Source organism: Podarcis bocagei (genome assembly GCF_964188305.1).
Source record: "Podarcis bocagei genome assembly, chromosome: 6".
NCBI lineage: Eukaryota > Metazoa > Chordata > Lepidosauria > Squamata > Lacertidae > Podarcis > Podarcis bocagei.
The window spans coordinates 30,946,299-30,958,717 of record NC_138130.1 but is presented as its reverse complement, the minus strand read 5'-3'; the positions used below and the strand labels follow the sequence as shown (position 1 = coordinate 30,958,717).

General features: G+C 45.8%; 1 protein-coding gene across 2 annotated transcripts in view; it reads left to right on the top strand.

Annotated features, from left to right (window-relative positions):
- The first annotated feature begins 1,898 nt into the window (after positions 1–1,898).
- Positions 1,899–12,419, top strand: part of SLC9A2 (solute carrier family 9 member A2) — a 29,400-nt gene continuing 18,879 nt past the window's right edge. The window contains exons 1-2 of one of the 2 annotated variants that reach the window (XM_081198345.1): positions 1,899–2,302; positions 8,356–8,819. In XM_081198345.1, the coding sequence (XP_081054471.1) occupies positions 2,008–2,302; positions 8,356–8,819 (759 nt within the window). In that variant the 5' untranslated portion in view covers positions 1,899–2,007. Of the gene's footprint in view, positions 2,303–5,230; positions 5,265–8,355; positions 8,820–12,419 lie in introns of those variants that run through there. The other variant, XM_081198346.1, reaches the window with a different exon arrangement.

Genomic DNA, 12,419 nt, shown 5'->3' with positions numbered 1-12,419 from the left:
AAAACATTCATGCCATCCAACCTCTGCTTAAAAACCTCCATGGAAGCAGAGCTCGCAATCTCCTGAGGGAGTCCATTCCACTGTTGAACAGCTCTTGCTGTCAGAAAGTTCTTCCAAACGTTCAGTCAGAATCTCCTTTCTTGTAACTTGAAGCCATTGGTTCAGGTCCTAGCCTGTGGAGCAGGAGAAAACAAGCTTCCATGTGATGGCCCTTGAGATATTTGAAGATGGCTGTCATCTCTCTTCTCAGTCTCCACTTTTCCAAGCTAAACATTCCCAGCTCCTTCAACTGTTCCTCATAAGGTCTGGTTTCCAGACCCTTGATCATCTTGGCTGCCCTTCCTCTGCATATGTCCCAGCTTGTCAACATCCTTCTTAAATTGTGGTGCCCAGAATTGGACACAGTACTCCAGGTGGGGTCTGACCAAGGCAGAATGGAGTGGTACTATGACTTCCCTTGATCTGGACACTAAACTTCTGTTGATGCAGCCTAGAATAGCATTAGCTTTTTTTTGCTGCTGCATCACACTGCTGACTGGTAGGATGCGAGTGGCACTGAGTCTCTTGGGCTTGCTGATCAGAAGGCAGTTGCTCTGTCCCAGCTCCTGCCAACCTAGCAGTTTGAAAGCATGCCAGTGCAAAGAAAGAAAGATGTTAATTGATTAAGTTAATTTTATTGGAAATTAGCACAGGTATTGGAAAACTGCTACAATGAGCTACGTACATGGAAACACAGCTTGAGTAATTTGAGGAAGTCATTTATTTAATAAAGGTTATAAAATACGATTATAACAGGCGGGATAAATGTTTGTATGTTTGTTTGTTATATTGTAATGTTTTTTCTTTTATGTTGCTTATGCTTGTTATAAAATTGGAAAATTAATAAAAGAAATGGAAAAAAGAAGAAAAGAAAGCATGCCAGTGCAAGTAGATAAATAGGTACCGCTGTGGTGGGAAGGTAAACGGTGTTTCCATGCGCTCTGGTTTCTGTCATGGTTTTCCGTTGTGCCAGAAGCGCATGCTGGCCACATGACCCGGAAAGCTGTCTGTGCACAAATGCGGCTCCCTCGGCCTAAAGCGAGATGAGCGCGGCACTGCATATTCGCCTTTGACTGGACTTAACCGTCCAGGGGTCCTTTTGCATCAAGTAAGCAAGGGGTTTCTCTTTCAATGTCACAGATCTGCATGCTTTTACTGGCACAAAGCTGCCAGCATTTAATGGGCAAAGCTGAGGAATCGCTTGTCGCAGCCCAACGCACCAGAGGGACTGTCCCAGCCGACTAGGCGCCAGTATCCAGGTAAGCTTAGCTCCAGGAAATCTCCAGTTCTCGAGATGGGGAGTCTGCGCGGGCTTTCCTCGCTGTCGTGCCTGCTCCTCACACCTCAGGTAGTTTGCCTGTCTCCCCCTTCCCCAAGAAACGGCAACTGAGGGAGGGGGTGACGTCCCGGGCGCTCCATTCCCCCGCCCCCTCCCTTCGCCCCAGAGATTTGGCGCGCGCCGGGAAGCAGCAGCGGCCGCCGGTGTGTTTCCGACCGGCTGGGCGGGCGCGTGTCTATTTGCAGCCCTGCCTGTGCCTCGTGTGGGTGACCTTCGGTGAACCCGAGGCGGGTCTGCCGGCGGCACCACCTGTCCCGGCTGAGGGAGGGGAAAGAGAGCGGAACACTCTGAGGCAAAGCTGCCCGGCCCTCCTTCTCCTCCTAGCGCCGGAGCAACCAGCCTCGCGCGCGCCCTGCCGAGCACTGAAAAGCGCCTGGCGAGGCGACACGGGTTGGGCGAGGCGGACCCTCGAGAAAGGGGCGGGGCCGGCAAGCAGCAGGTGCGCGCGAGCTGCCCGCCTCCCGGCCGCGTGACGCCTGTCTCCCCCTGCAGGCGGCGAGCGCAGGACCCCCCGACGCCCCACAGCGCCGCCGACCATGGCGCAGCTGAGGCGAGCGGGCAGCCGCGCGCTCCTCCGCTCCCTTTCCTAGCCGCGCCTGAGGGAGGGAAAGCGGCGGCAGCTCCCCGAGATGGGCGCTTCTCGGGGCCCCCGCCGGCCGGGCCCCTGGCTGGCGCTGCTGGCTTGGCTTCTGCTGCTTTTGCCAGGCGACGTCTCCTTCGCCTTGTCGGAAAGCGGAGCGCCCGAGCCGGCGGCGATGCTGGGCGTCAGCCCCACTCCCGGGGCGGAGACCCCTGCGCCTGCGCCGCCCAGCGGGACCCCCTTCGAGGAGACCAGGCTGCACGTCTTCACCTTGGATTACCTGCACGTGAGGGTGCCCTTCGAGATCACCCTGTGGATCCTGCTGGCTTCTTTGGCCAAGATCGGTAAGGGGCGGGAGAACCCCACCAGGTCGTTTTCGAGTTTTTCTTGCTTTATTCAAGAGGGGAACAGGCATGTTGCCCCCATCCAGCTTGCGGTTGATCTCCAAGTAGCCCCCTTTTTCCAGCCTAAACCCTCTTCTGTGGGGAGACAGAATTATAGAGTTGGAAAGGGACCCAGGGGTCATCTAGTCCAACCCCCAGCAGTGCAGGAAGCTCAGCTAAAGCTGATGGCTCCCCCAACCTCTGCTTAAGAACCTCCAAAGAATCTGAATTCAGATTGAAATTCCTAGGTGTCAAAAAAGGTTATTTATGTATGCCACTACTGTGGCACCCGGTGTTTTGTTAGCCAAAAAATGGAAAACTAGTGAGGTCCCGACCAAAGAAGAATGGCAGCTTAAGTTGGCAGAATATGCACAGCTTGCAGGCTTAACATATAGAATAAGAGAACCAGAAGAACATAATGTTTAGATTGGGAAACGTTTATTGAATATATGGGCTGAAAATGCTGGCAGCATTAAGAAAAATTCAACAAGTTTTGATGGATGTAATAATGGAATACTGAATTTTGTAATAGTTTTGTAAAATAGGCAGGGATTTGTGATATGTAAAATGAACCACGGAAAGAGAAGACGGGAACTCATTGATATCTTAAGGATTGTAAAAATGAGTACTCTAAATTGTAAAACACAAATATATGCCTCCAAGGAAGGAGAGTCTACATTTGGGAAGTCAGATCGCTGCTGCTCTTTTTCTTCACGAATTGCCACAAGAAGCAGGACAAGGAGATCCTGAGTGGGGCTCAACTTTGCTGCCTCCTCCTCCGCTTCTTCTTGTGGTGAAGATGTCTTTGCGCTGCAGTTGTTATGCATAAGGGAATCAGGGTGGATGCCTGTCACTGAAGAAGCAGTGAAGTAACAGGCATCTCTTTGCTTTCCTGACCTGACAAAGGTCTAGAGTGGAGATAAACATCTCTTGGGAGGATTCCTGCATAATAACTTGATGGTGTGTGTAACCTGAAGCCTTTATGCATTTTTGCTTGCTGGTTCTGTTTGTGTTTCTTCAAACAAAATGAGAGAAAGAAAGAGAAAGGTGGAGGGTGGGGGAGGTAAAAAATATTTTGTTTTAAAATAAATTTCATTAGAGTTTATAAAGAGAAATACAAAACTTAATCTCAAATATCTTTTTTTGTCCAACATTAAGCTAAGTAGGATAAAAACACAATGAAAAGAGAGAGAGAGAGATGGAGAGATGAGAAAGAAGAAATAGGAAAGAGCTTTCAAGAGGAAATAGAATAGAAAAAGTTCAGAGATTTAAGAACTTCTGATTCATCATCTGCACGCTGTATATAAACAATAATCACTTCCTCCACTCTACTATAACACCTAACAAAACCACTTTCTATAAACAAACATTATCTTCAGCCTTCAAACCCAAATGTCGTTATTTCTTTTTCACGCAAAAAGTCTACGAGAGGTTTCCAATCTTTAGTAAACATGTTAGTTTTGCTATTCTTAATTTCAACAACCATTCATCTATTGTTGGTACTGATGAATATTTCCATCTTTGTGATATAATATGTGATTCTTCACATATGGCAGAGGGAAGGGCACGCCATCTTGCAGGGAATGTATGTGCAATATTGCATATTTCATAATCAGTAGAAATCCTTTCAGCATTTCAACAGTTTTGATATAGCCCCTTTAGTAGTCCAGTTCCAGTGTAAACCCATGTCGGCATTATTCTCTTAGTTGTGCACACTGTCCAATATCAGAATGTGTTTAATTCTCCCAATGAAATTTAAATGAGATTTAAAAGTGCATAATTTTGAATGCATCCCACAACTGTTTTAAAGTACTAAGGGTGTTGCACTTACTTGGGAATAATCTCATTGAACTGATGGAGACAGTGGTCTCACCAGGATAAGGTTTTGGGGGCAGAGATCCAGAACCTCACTCAGCAGAATGAGTGGGATGACTCTCAAAAGCTGGCTTGCTTATTTACAGTGGTACCCCGCAAGACGAATGCCTCGCAAGACGGAAAACCCGCTAGACGAAAGGGTTTTCCGTTTTGGAGGCGCTTCGCAAAACGAATTTCCCTATGGGCTTGCTTTGCAAGACGAAAGCCCATAGGGAAATCTCCGGGACAGCGGGGAAGCGCAGTGCGTCTTCCCCACTGTCCTCTGACCTCCTCCAAAGGCTGGCGGTGGGGCGGAGAGACCTCCTCCCGCCGCCAGCCTTCGGAAGCCTGCTCCAAAGCCTGGCGGTGGGGCGGAAAGACCTCCTCCCGCCGCCAGCCTTCGGAGCATCCTTCCGAAGGCTGGCGGTGGGAGGAGGTCTTTCCGCCCCACCGCCATGCTTTGGAGCAGGCTTCCGAAGGCTGGCGGTGGGGCGGAAAGACCTCCTCCCGCCACCAGCCTTCGGAAGGATGCTCCGAAGCCTGGCGGCGGGAGGAGGGCTCTCTGCCCCACCACCAGCCTTTGGAAGGCTGCTCCAAAGGCTGGCGGCAGGAGGAGGTCTTTCCGCCCCATCGCCAGCCTTCAGAAGGCTGTCCTGAAGACTTGCGGTGGGAGGAGGGTTTTCCTTCCCACCGCCAACATTCAGAATGCTGTTCTGAATGTTGGCGGTGGGGAGGAAAAACCCTCCTCCCACCGCAAGCCCCGGGAACAGAGGAGAAGCGCTGCGCCCCTTCCTCTCTGTTCCCGTACCTGTCCTGAAGGCTTGCGGTGGGGAGAAAAGCCCTTCTCTGCACCGCCAGCCTGGCAAGCGGTTTCCATAGGAACGCATTAATTGATTTTCAATGCATTCCTATGGGAAACCGTGCTTCGCAAGACGAAAAACTCGCAAGAAGAAAAAACTTGCGGAACGAATTAATTTCGTCTTGCGAGGCACCACTGTATTTATTTCACTTAGAACCAGGACTCAAGGAGGCTCATGGAAAATGAAATAAATGCAGATAAAACATAAAGGTAAAGGACCCCTGACAGTTAAGTCCAGTCACGGACGACTCTGGGGTTGTGGTGCTCATCTCACTTTACTGGCCGAGGGAGCTGACGTTTGTCCGCAGACAGTTTTTCCAGGTCATGTGGCCAGCATGACTTATCCGCTTCTGGCGAAACCAGAGCAGCGCATGAAAATGCCGTTTACCTTCCCACTGGAGCGGTACCTATTTATCTACTTGCACTGCGTGCTTTTGAACTGTTAGGTTGGCAGGAGCTGGGACCGAGCAACAGGAACTCACCCTGTCATGGGGATTTGAACCGCTGACCTTCCGATCAGCAATCCCTAGGCTCAGTGGTTTAGACCACAGCGCCACCCATGTCCCAGATAAAACATACATAGCTTAAAAATATAAGAGATTATGGTTAAAAAGTAATTATACTGTATGTGGAATTAAAGATTGAGCAGCGCTATGTAGATTCCAATAATAATAATAATAATAATAATAATAATAATAATAATAATAATAATTTCATTCTTTATATCCTGCCCATCTGGCTGGGTTTCCCCAGCCACTCTGGGCAGCTTACAGCACATAAAAATTATAAAACATCAGACACGGAAAATTTCCTGATACATGCACCTGATCAGTTTCAGTTGCTCTTCCAAAGAATTTTTATAACTACTGCATTCACTTATCATTGTAAACTATAAAAGCACAGAAGAGTCGTAAAAAGCAGTTCACAAGACACTAATGCACAAGGAAAGCTACGTTTTTAACTTTTATTCCTAGTCATCTAGGAAAGGCTGCTGTGAAATTTTGGAGCTTGCCAAAAGTCAAGGGCACTTAAGTGTCATCGTAGGATGCACTTCAGAACATAGCAACTTATGACTTCTAGTTGAATTCAGTGGTGAACTACCAATGGCTGATTCTGCTTCTGTGAACAAGAACCATAAAACTATTTGGGAGCGGTTTATTTTCTTTTTCCATTGGGTAGCTGTGTTTTCAGTTCATCAAGCTGTGTAATTATATGGGTTATATATAGAAAAGGAGAGGTATGGGTCAAATGTGAAATGTGACCTTTAGTGCCTGGGGGGGGGGAACCGTTTTGACATGGAAAAAGAAAATGAGCCATACAAGAAATACTGCAATGGGATTCACCTTTGGACAACATACTCCTAAGAATGTTTGCTCAAGACTAAATCCCATGGGGTTCAATGGGGCCAGCAGCCTAGTAAAGTGCTCTTAGGACTAAGTGCACTAAGACTGCAATCTAGAGCACATTGACTTGGGAGCAAGCCCCATTTAACACAGAGAGTTTTACCTGGATGTAGACATGGATAGGATTATGTTGTAGAAAATTTGACCAAGGTCCTTCAGAGTCTAAGAACCAGTGACTGCCTGTGAACCAACTTCTTGCTTTGTTAGGACACAAGCAATAAAAAACAACGATTGGGCCTTATAAGTCCTTGCACCCAGTTTACCCCTCCTAAACTCTCATCCTTTTGCTTAAAGTGTGTGAATTCCTATAGAAGAAACCTTCTGGCCTTAAGATGAATGCTTCTCCTTCTCTGTGTAGCCTTCAACGTGGCACACGCAACATGCTGTTGGGCAGAGGGCGCAGGATGGGAGTTATGACTGTTCAGGTGAATTGTGATGGGATGGAAGGTGAGAGTTCTGCAGGCTCCTGACCCGTCCACTACTGGCCTCTGGTTCGGTATTAGGATCTTAGTCCAGTATCTCAGTTGGTGGTACAGGAATATTAGTTGACTATTCTCTTCTGAATCTGACATTGAACTAAGGCCATGACATATTCATATCTGTGGTACAGATAGTCCCCTACTGCTGCTCAGTCTATAGTGTCCTCAAAATATTGTACCTTAGCCCAGACTTAAAATGTTGTATTTTGCAAAATATTTAAAGCCTGTCTCTCCTAGTTCCTCAGAACATTTACATTTAAAGGCCACAGTATTTGCTGGTTTTATGAATATTAACTTGATTCATATCAGTTTTATCTGTTCCTCTTGTAACATGTATTTTATTGCTTTTCTATGATTTTTACCTTGCCCGGGGGACAGGAATTGTGAAGATTGGGATAAAGCTTTCTTAAGTAGATAAATTCAGTGCAATCTTAATCATGTCTAGTCAGAAATAAGTCCTACTGATGTCAGTGGACCTCACTCAATAAGTATGGTTAAGATTTACAGCCCTTACGGTTGCTTGGGACAGGGATATCTGAAGGACCATTTCCTTCAACATTATCCTGTCCATCTGACAGTAGCTGGAGAGGCCCTGCTGTGTGTCTGAGGATTGGTTGGTGGTGGGGATCTGGCAGAGGGTCTGCAGAACTCACTGTTATGGAAGATCAGTGTTCCCTTTCTTTGTGTCCTTCAGATATAGGACCATTTTTTAAAAAAATTGACAGTCATGGTTTTGATTGGCACTTAAATTTTGTTGGTGAACATCACCCGACTGCATGGGTGTAGCAACGGGGGCAGCTGCTCTCCCATCAAGTAAAACAATAGAAATACAGTGGTACCTCAGGTTAAGTACTTAATTCATTCCGGAGGTCCGTTCTTAACCTGAAACTGTTCTTAACCTGAGGTACCACTTTAGCTAATGGCGCCTCCTGCTGCCACTGTGCCGCCGGAGCACGATTTCTGTTCTCATCCTGAAGCAAAGTTCTTAACCCAAGGTACTATTTCTGGGTTAGCGGAGTCTGTAACCTGAAGCGTATGTAACCCGAGGTACCACTGTACTTAACTAACTGACCAATCATGTTGGTTCTGGCCCTCCTAAGAAAAGTCCTACTCCTTTCCCCAACAAAAACCCTGAATACACCCATGCCCCCGATACATACTATATTATCTGGATTTTTGCTCTTGGTTTATTGTATGATGCTTTTTCTCTCAGCTGTATGTTGTTAGGTGCCTTCAGCATCCCTTCACTGAGGTGTAAATTTATACCAATAGATGCATAAGTAGATAATTTAAGGGCAGCATGGCACTGGCTTTCATTTTGTGCACAAGTTAACCATCTCTCTCTCTCTCTCTCTCTCTCTCTCTCTCTCTCTCTCTCTCTCTCTCTCCCAACCTTCCCTCTGTGCTTTCATTCTGAAGGTTTCCACCTGTACCACAAGCTACCCCACGTAGTGCCAGAGAGCTGCCTCCTTATTCTGGTTGGATTAATTCTAGGTGGAATTATGTTTGGAGTACAAGAAAAGTCCATAACGGTGATGAACAGTGACGCCTTTTTCTTGTACCTTCTGCCCCCAATTGTCCTCGATGCCGGCTACTTTATGCCAACACGCCTCTTCTTTGAGAACTCCGGCACCATTTTATGGTACGCAGTTGTAGGGACTCTTTGGAACGCATTTGGCATCGGCATTTCCCTCTTTGCCATTTGCCAGATTGAAGTATTCGGCCTGAGCGATATCACCCTGCTGCAGAGCCTGCTTTTCGGCAGCTTGATTTCAGCTGTGGATCCCGTGGCAGTGCTGGCCGTTTTTGAAAACATTCATGTCAATGAGCAACTGTACATCCTAGTTTTTGGGGAGTCGCTGTTGAATGATGCTGTAACGGTGGTAAGTCACTTTGCTTAAGTGTTCTTTGCTTAAGTGTTCTCCACACTGAGAGCCAGTGTGGTGCAGTGGTTAAGAGCAGTAGTCTCATAATCTGGGGAACCGGGTTCGAGTCTCCGCTCCTCCACATGCAGCTGCTGGGTGACCTTGGACCAGTCACACTTCTTTGAAGTCTCTCAGCCCCACTCACCTCACAGAGTGTTTGTTGTGGGGAGGGAAGGGAAAGGAGAATGTTAGCCGCTTTGAGACTCCTGAAGGGGAGTGAAAGGCGGGGTATCAAATCCAAATTCCTCCTCCTCCTCCTCCTCTTCTTCTTCTTCTTCATTGTTTTGAACTCTCCCCACTTCCCACATTTCTTTCAGCTATATAACAGAATGAAAGTGAAGAAGCTGGGGCTTTATTGTGTTTTAGGAAAAAATAATTAGAGCAGAAAAATGCCTGCGATACATGCTAATGGATTTAGTACTGGATCTTTTAAGCAATTTGTGCACTTTGTAACATTTTGGGTCATTTTAATCAGGAAGCAGAAGTGTCTTTGTGAAAGGGGCCGGAGGAGGTCTTTGGCACCGAATGAGTAATAGGGCAAGTAGGTCTGCTGATGGAATGGCTTTTGCAAACAGATGTTTCGGTTAGCACTACCTCGTTGTGAATATACAGTACCTACCTGCTTGTAGGTGGACTGAGATTGCCAGTTTATTTTATGCAGCACACTTTGCAGCCGTTACATGGGAGCAATGTTTAATCATTAACTGGATTGGTTTTCAAAAGATCATAGACTTCATCCATCTACCAATTCCCCAAGCTATCCATTTCCATATGAATGAATAATCACACCAGGAACATTGCTAGACTTTGTACTTACCTCAGGTTCCTTTTGGAAAAGTATTGCTGCACTGATGGCTTCCTGCTATAATTGTTTTAATTGCCACTTTATGGATAGTATAATGACTCGCACCTATATAAGCACATGCACACCACACAATGCATGGATTCACACACCTGAACAAGCACACATAAGAAGGGGAAGTGTGTGAATGGGTGGTAGTTGTCGCATACCTCAGGGCAGGCTCATGCAGAGCTTGTCCGAGGCCTGGGGTGGAAGTCTTGTTAAACTAAACTAAACTAAACTAAACTAAACTAAACTAAACTAAACTAAACTAAACTAAACTAAACTAAACTAAACTAAACTAAACTAAACTAAACAAGAAAAAAAGAAAAAAAGCCAGTCCCTAGCAAGTCCCCTCACCAGCCACCTTAGCTGTCCAAGGCGTGGTTTGGTCAACCTCTTCCAGCTAGCTCTTACAACCCAAGATACACAACTACTGAGAGCTCATGTGGCAGACTGAACGTTGTGAAGCATCTTGTCCACATCCTGCCACCACAGTAAGGGAAACCGCTCCTAAATAAATTTAACTAGACAGTGCACTGGACGCTGCCCTAGAACTGCCCCAATAGTGAAGTCTACTTCAGAGTGAATCTGAGTAGCTTTGCCCTTAAAGTGCTTACCGTTGGTCTCCCAAGATTTTGAAGGCCCCAGAAATCAGCTGGATTCAACAGTCTGAAGCGGTGCTGTGCTGGAAATTTCTCATACATTTTCCAGACCGTTCTCTACCAATAAGTGAGATAAGAAATTGCATCTGAGAATAATCAAAGGGAAGAGAAAACTTTGGCAAAGTTCTCAGTGGTGAGGTACAGTTTTTTGTTTGATGCAATTGTCTTAAATTTGAGATGGTCGAGGGGTGTCTTTCATTCTACAAATTATCTAACCTGCATTGCAGGGAGTTGGACTAGATGACCCTCGTGGTCCCTTACAATTCTATGATTCTAACCAGTGGTCTGCGCTCTGAGGCCTTCCTGGGTGCCCAGGCTTCAGTCAAGGCCCAGGGGAAGACATCATGAGGTAATTCCACCTATTTACCCACTCCAGCAACAAAATCCTTCCAAGCCGATCCTTTTTTCTATGTTTAACACGAAATTACCTGACCTTCTTCATGTTGCTGAGCGAAATTGCTATGGCCATGGCAATGTTCTGTATTGGAGATGATCAATTAAACCTGTTCAGTCCAGGCATCCCGTAAAATCAACACCCTGTGATGCCTTACTATGTTTCAAACCAATGTAGCATAATTCACAACATGCTAATGTGAGTCCTTCTTGACTGTACTTTCTTCAAAGTAAAAAATTAAAATAAATGAAAAGGACTAAAAAAACTTGATTCCCTTCTCGCCCATATAATGTATCTGATCTAATAATATGAAAAGCGTATTTCACCAGCCAAGCTCTGGAGATTTATGGAATATTTATAAAATGTGCTAGTATTATTCTAGGGACATAAGAGCATAAAACGAGCTGTGCAAGATAAGACCATAAATTCATCTAATCCAGCCTTCTGTTTCCTACAGTAACCAGGCAGTTGCCCTTCCCTAATGTTTGCCTGTTAGCGCTTGCTTTTTGGAAACATGCTTCTTATGGATTTGGAAGATTCCATCCAAGTATCATGACCAATAGCTGCTGACAAGCCTATCAGTGATTAATTTGATCTGAACTCTTTCTGAATACATATAAATTCATGGTTATGAATTCCATAAATTAATCAGACATAATCTTATCGGCCTGTCATCCTCCACGCTCAGTTTTCTTTCCCCCTCTTGTTACAGGCCAGGGCCGGCTCACACATGAGACAGGGTGAGGCAGCTGCCTCAGGTAGCAGAAGGCCAAGAGGTGGCGCTTCCTTAGGCATCCCATTGCCTCTGCCAGAAGCTGCCATCATTGCCACTGCTCCACAGGTGCTACCATGCAACCCAAGCAAGGGAAGCTGTGGTGGCGGCATGGCAGCATGGGTCACAGTGGTACATTCCTGTTTCACCTCAGGCAGCACAATGCGATGTGCCACCCATGTTCTAGGCAATTCCTCCACCCCCTTGATCATTTTGGGTGCCCTTTTCTCCATGTTTTCTGTTGTATCCTTTTTGAGGTGGGATCACCTCTCTCATTATGATGCATGTTTGTGTTATTTTCACTAATATATTCATTTTTTACACATTTCACCCTAATAAATGCATTTCTGTAAACACTGGATAGAGAACTACTGCTAAACTAAATTTAGATAACTGTGAATTTTGAGGATGGCTTCGTTTTGGTCCCCATATTCTTTTGGAAAGTACAAGCTTGATAAAATTGCCTTTAAAGTATGTGTATTCAAACATGCAAGGTCTACCTTCTGTGAACGAAAGTGGTACTGTCCAGGAAAAGCCTTGCTGCTTAGTTCTGCTGAGTATAAACTGGACTGATGCCTAGGTTTAATGGATATCATTTGATAGCATCAAGGAACGCCTGGGGAATTGAACAAGGAAGTGAGCTTGCTGCTTTAATGTGAGATGGGAATGCACTGCTGAGACTTCCATTTCTATCTTCTATATTGTAGATTTACATTGCATGTTAATATATTTTAAAAGAAATGCTGTTCTGGGGCTTAAATGTGGTGGCCAGTCTTTTAATTATGCAAGCGTCTTATCAAATTAAATCTGTTCAGGTGAATGCATCCTGCTGTTGCATCCTTTCCAGACTTTCTGCTTTTTCTGTGTCTCAGTTCACAGTACTGTG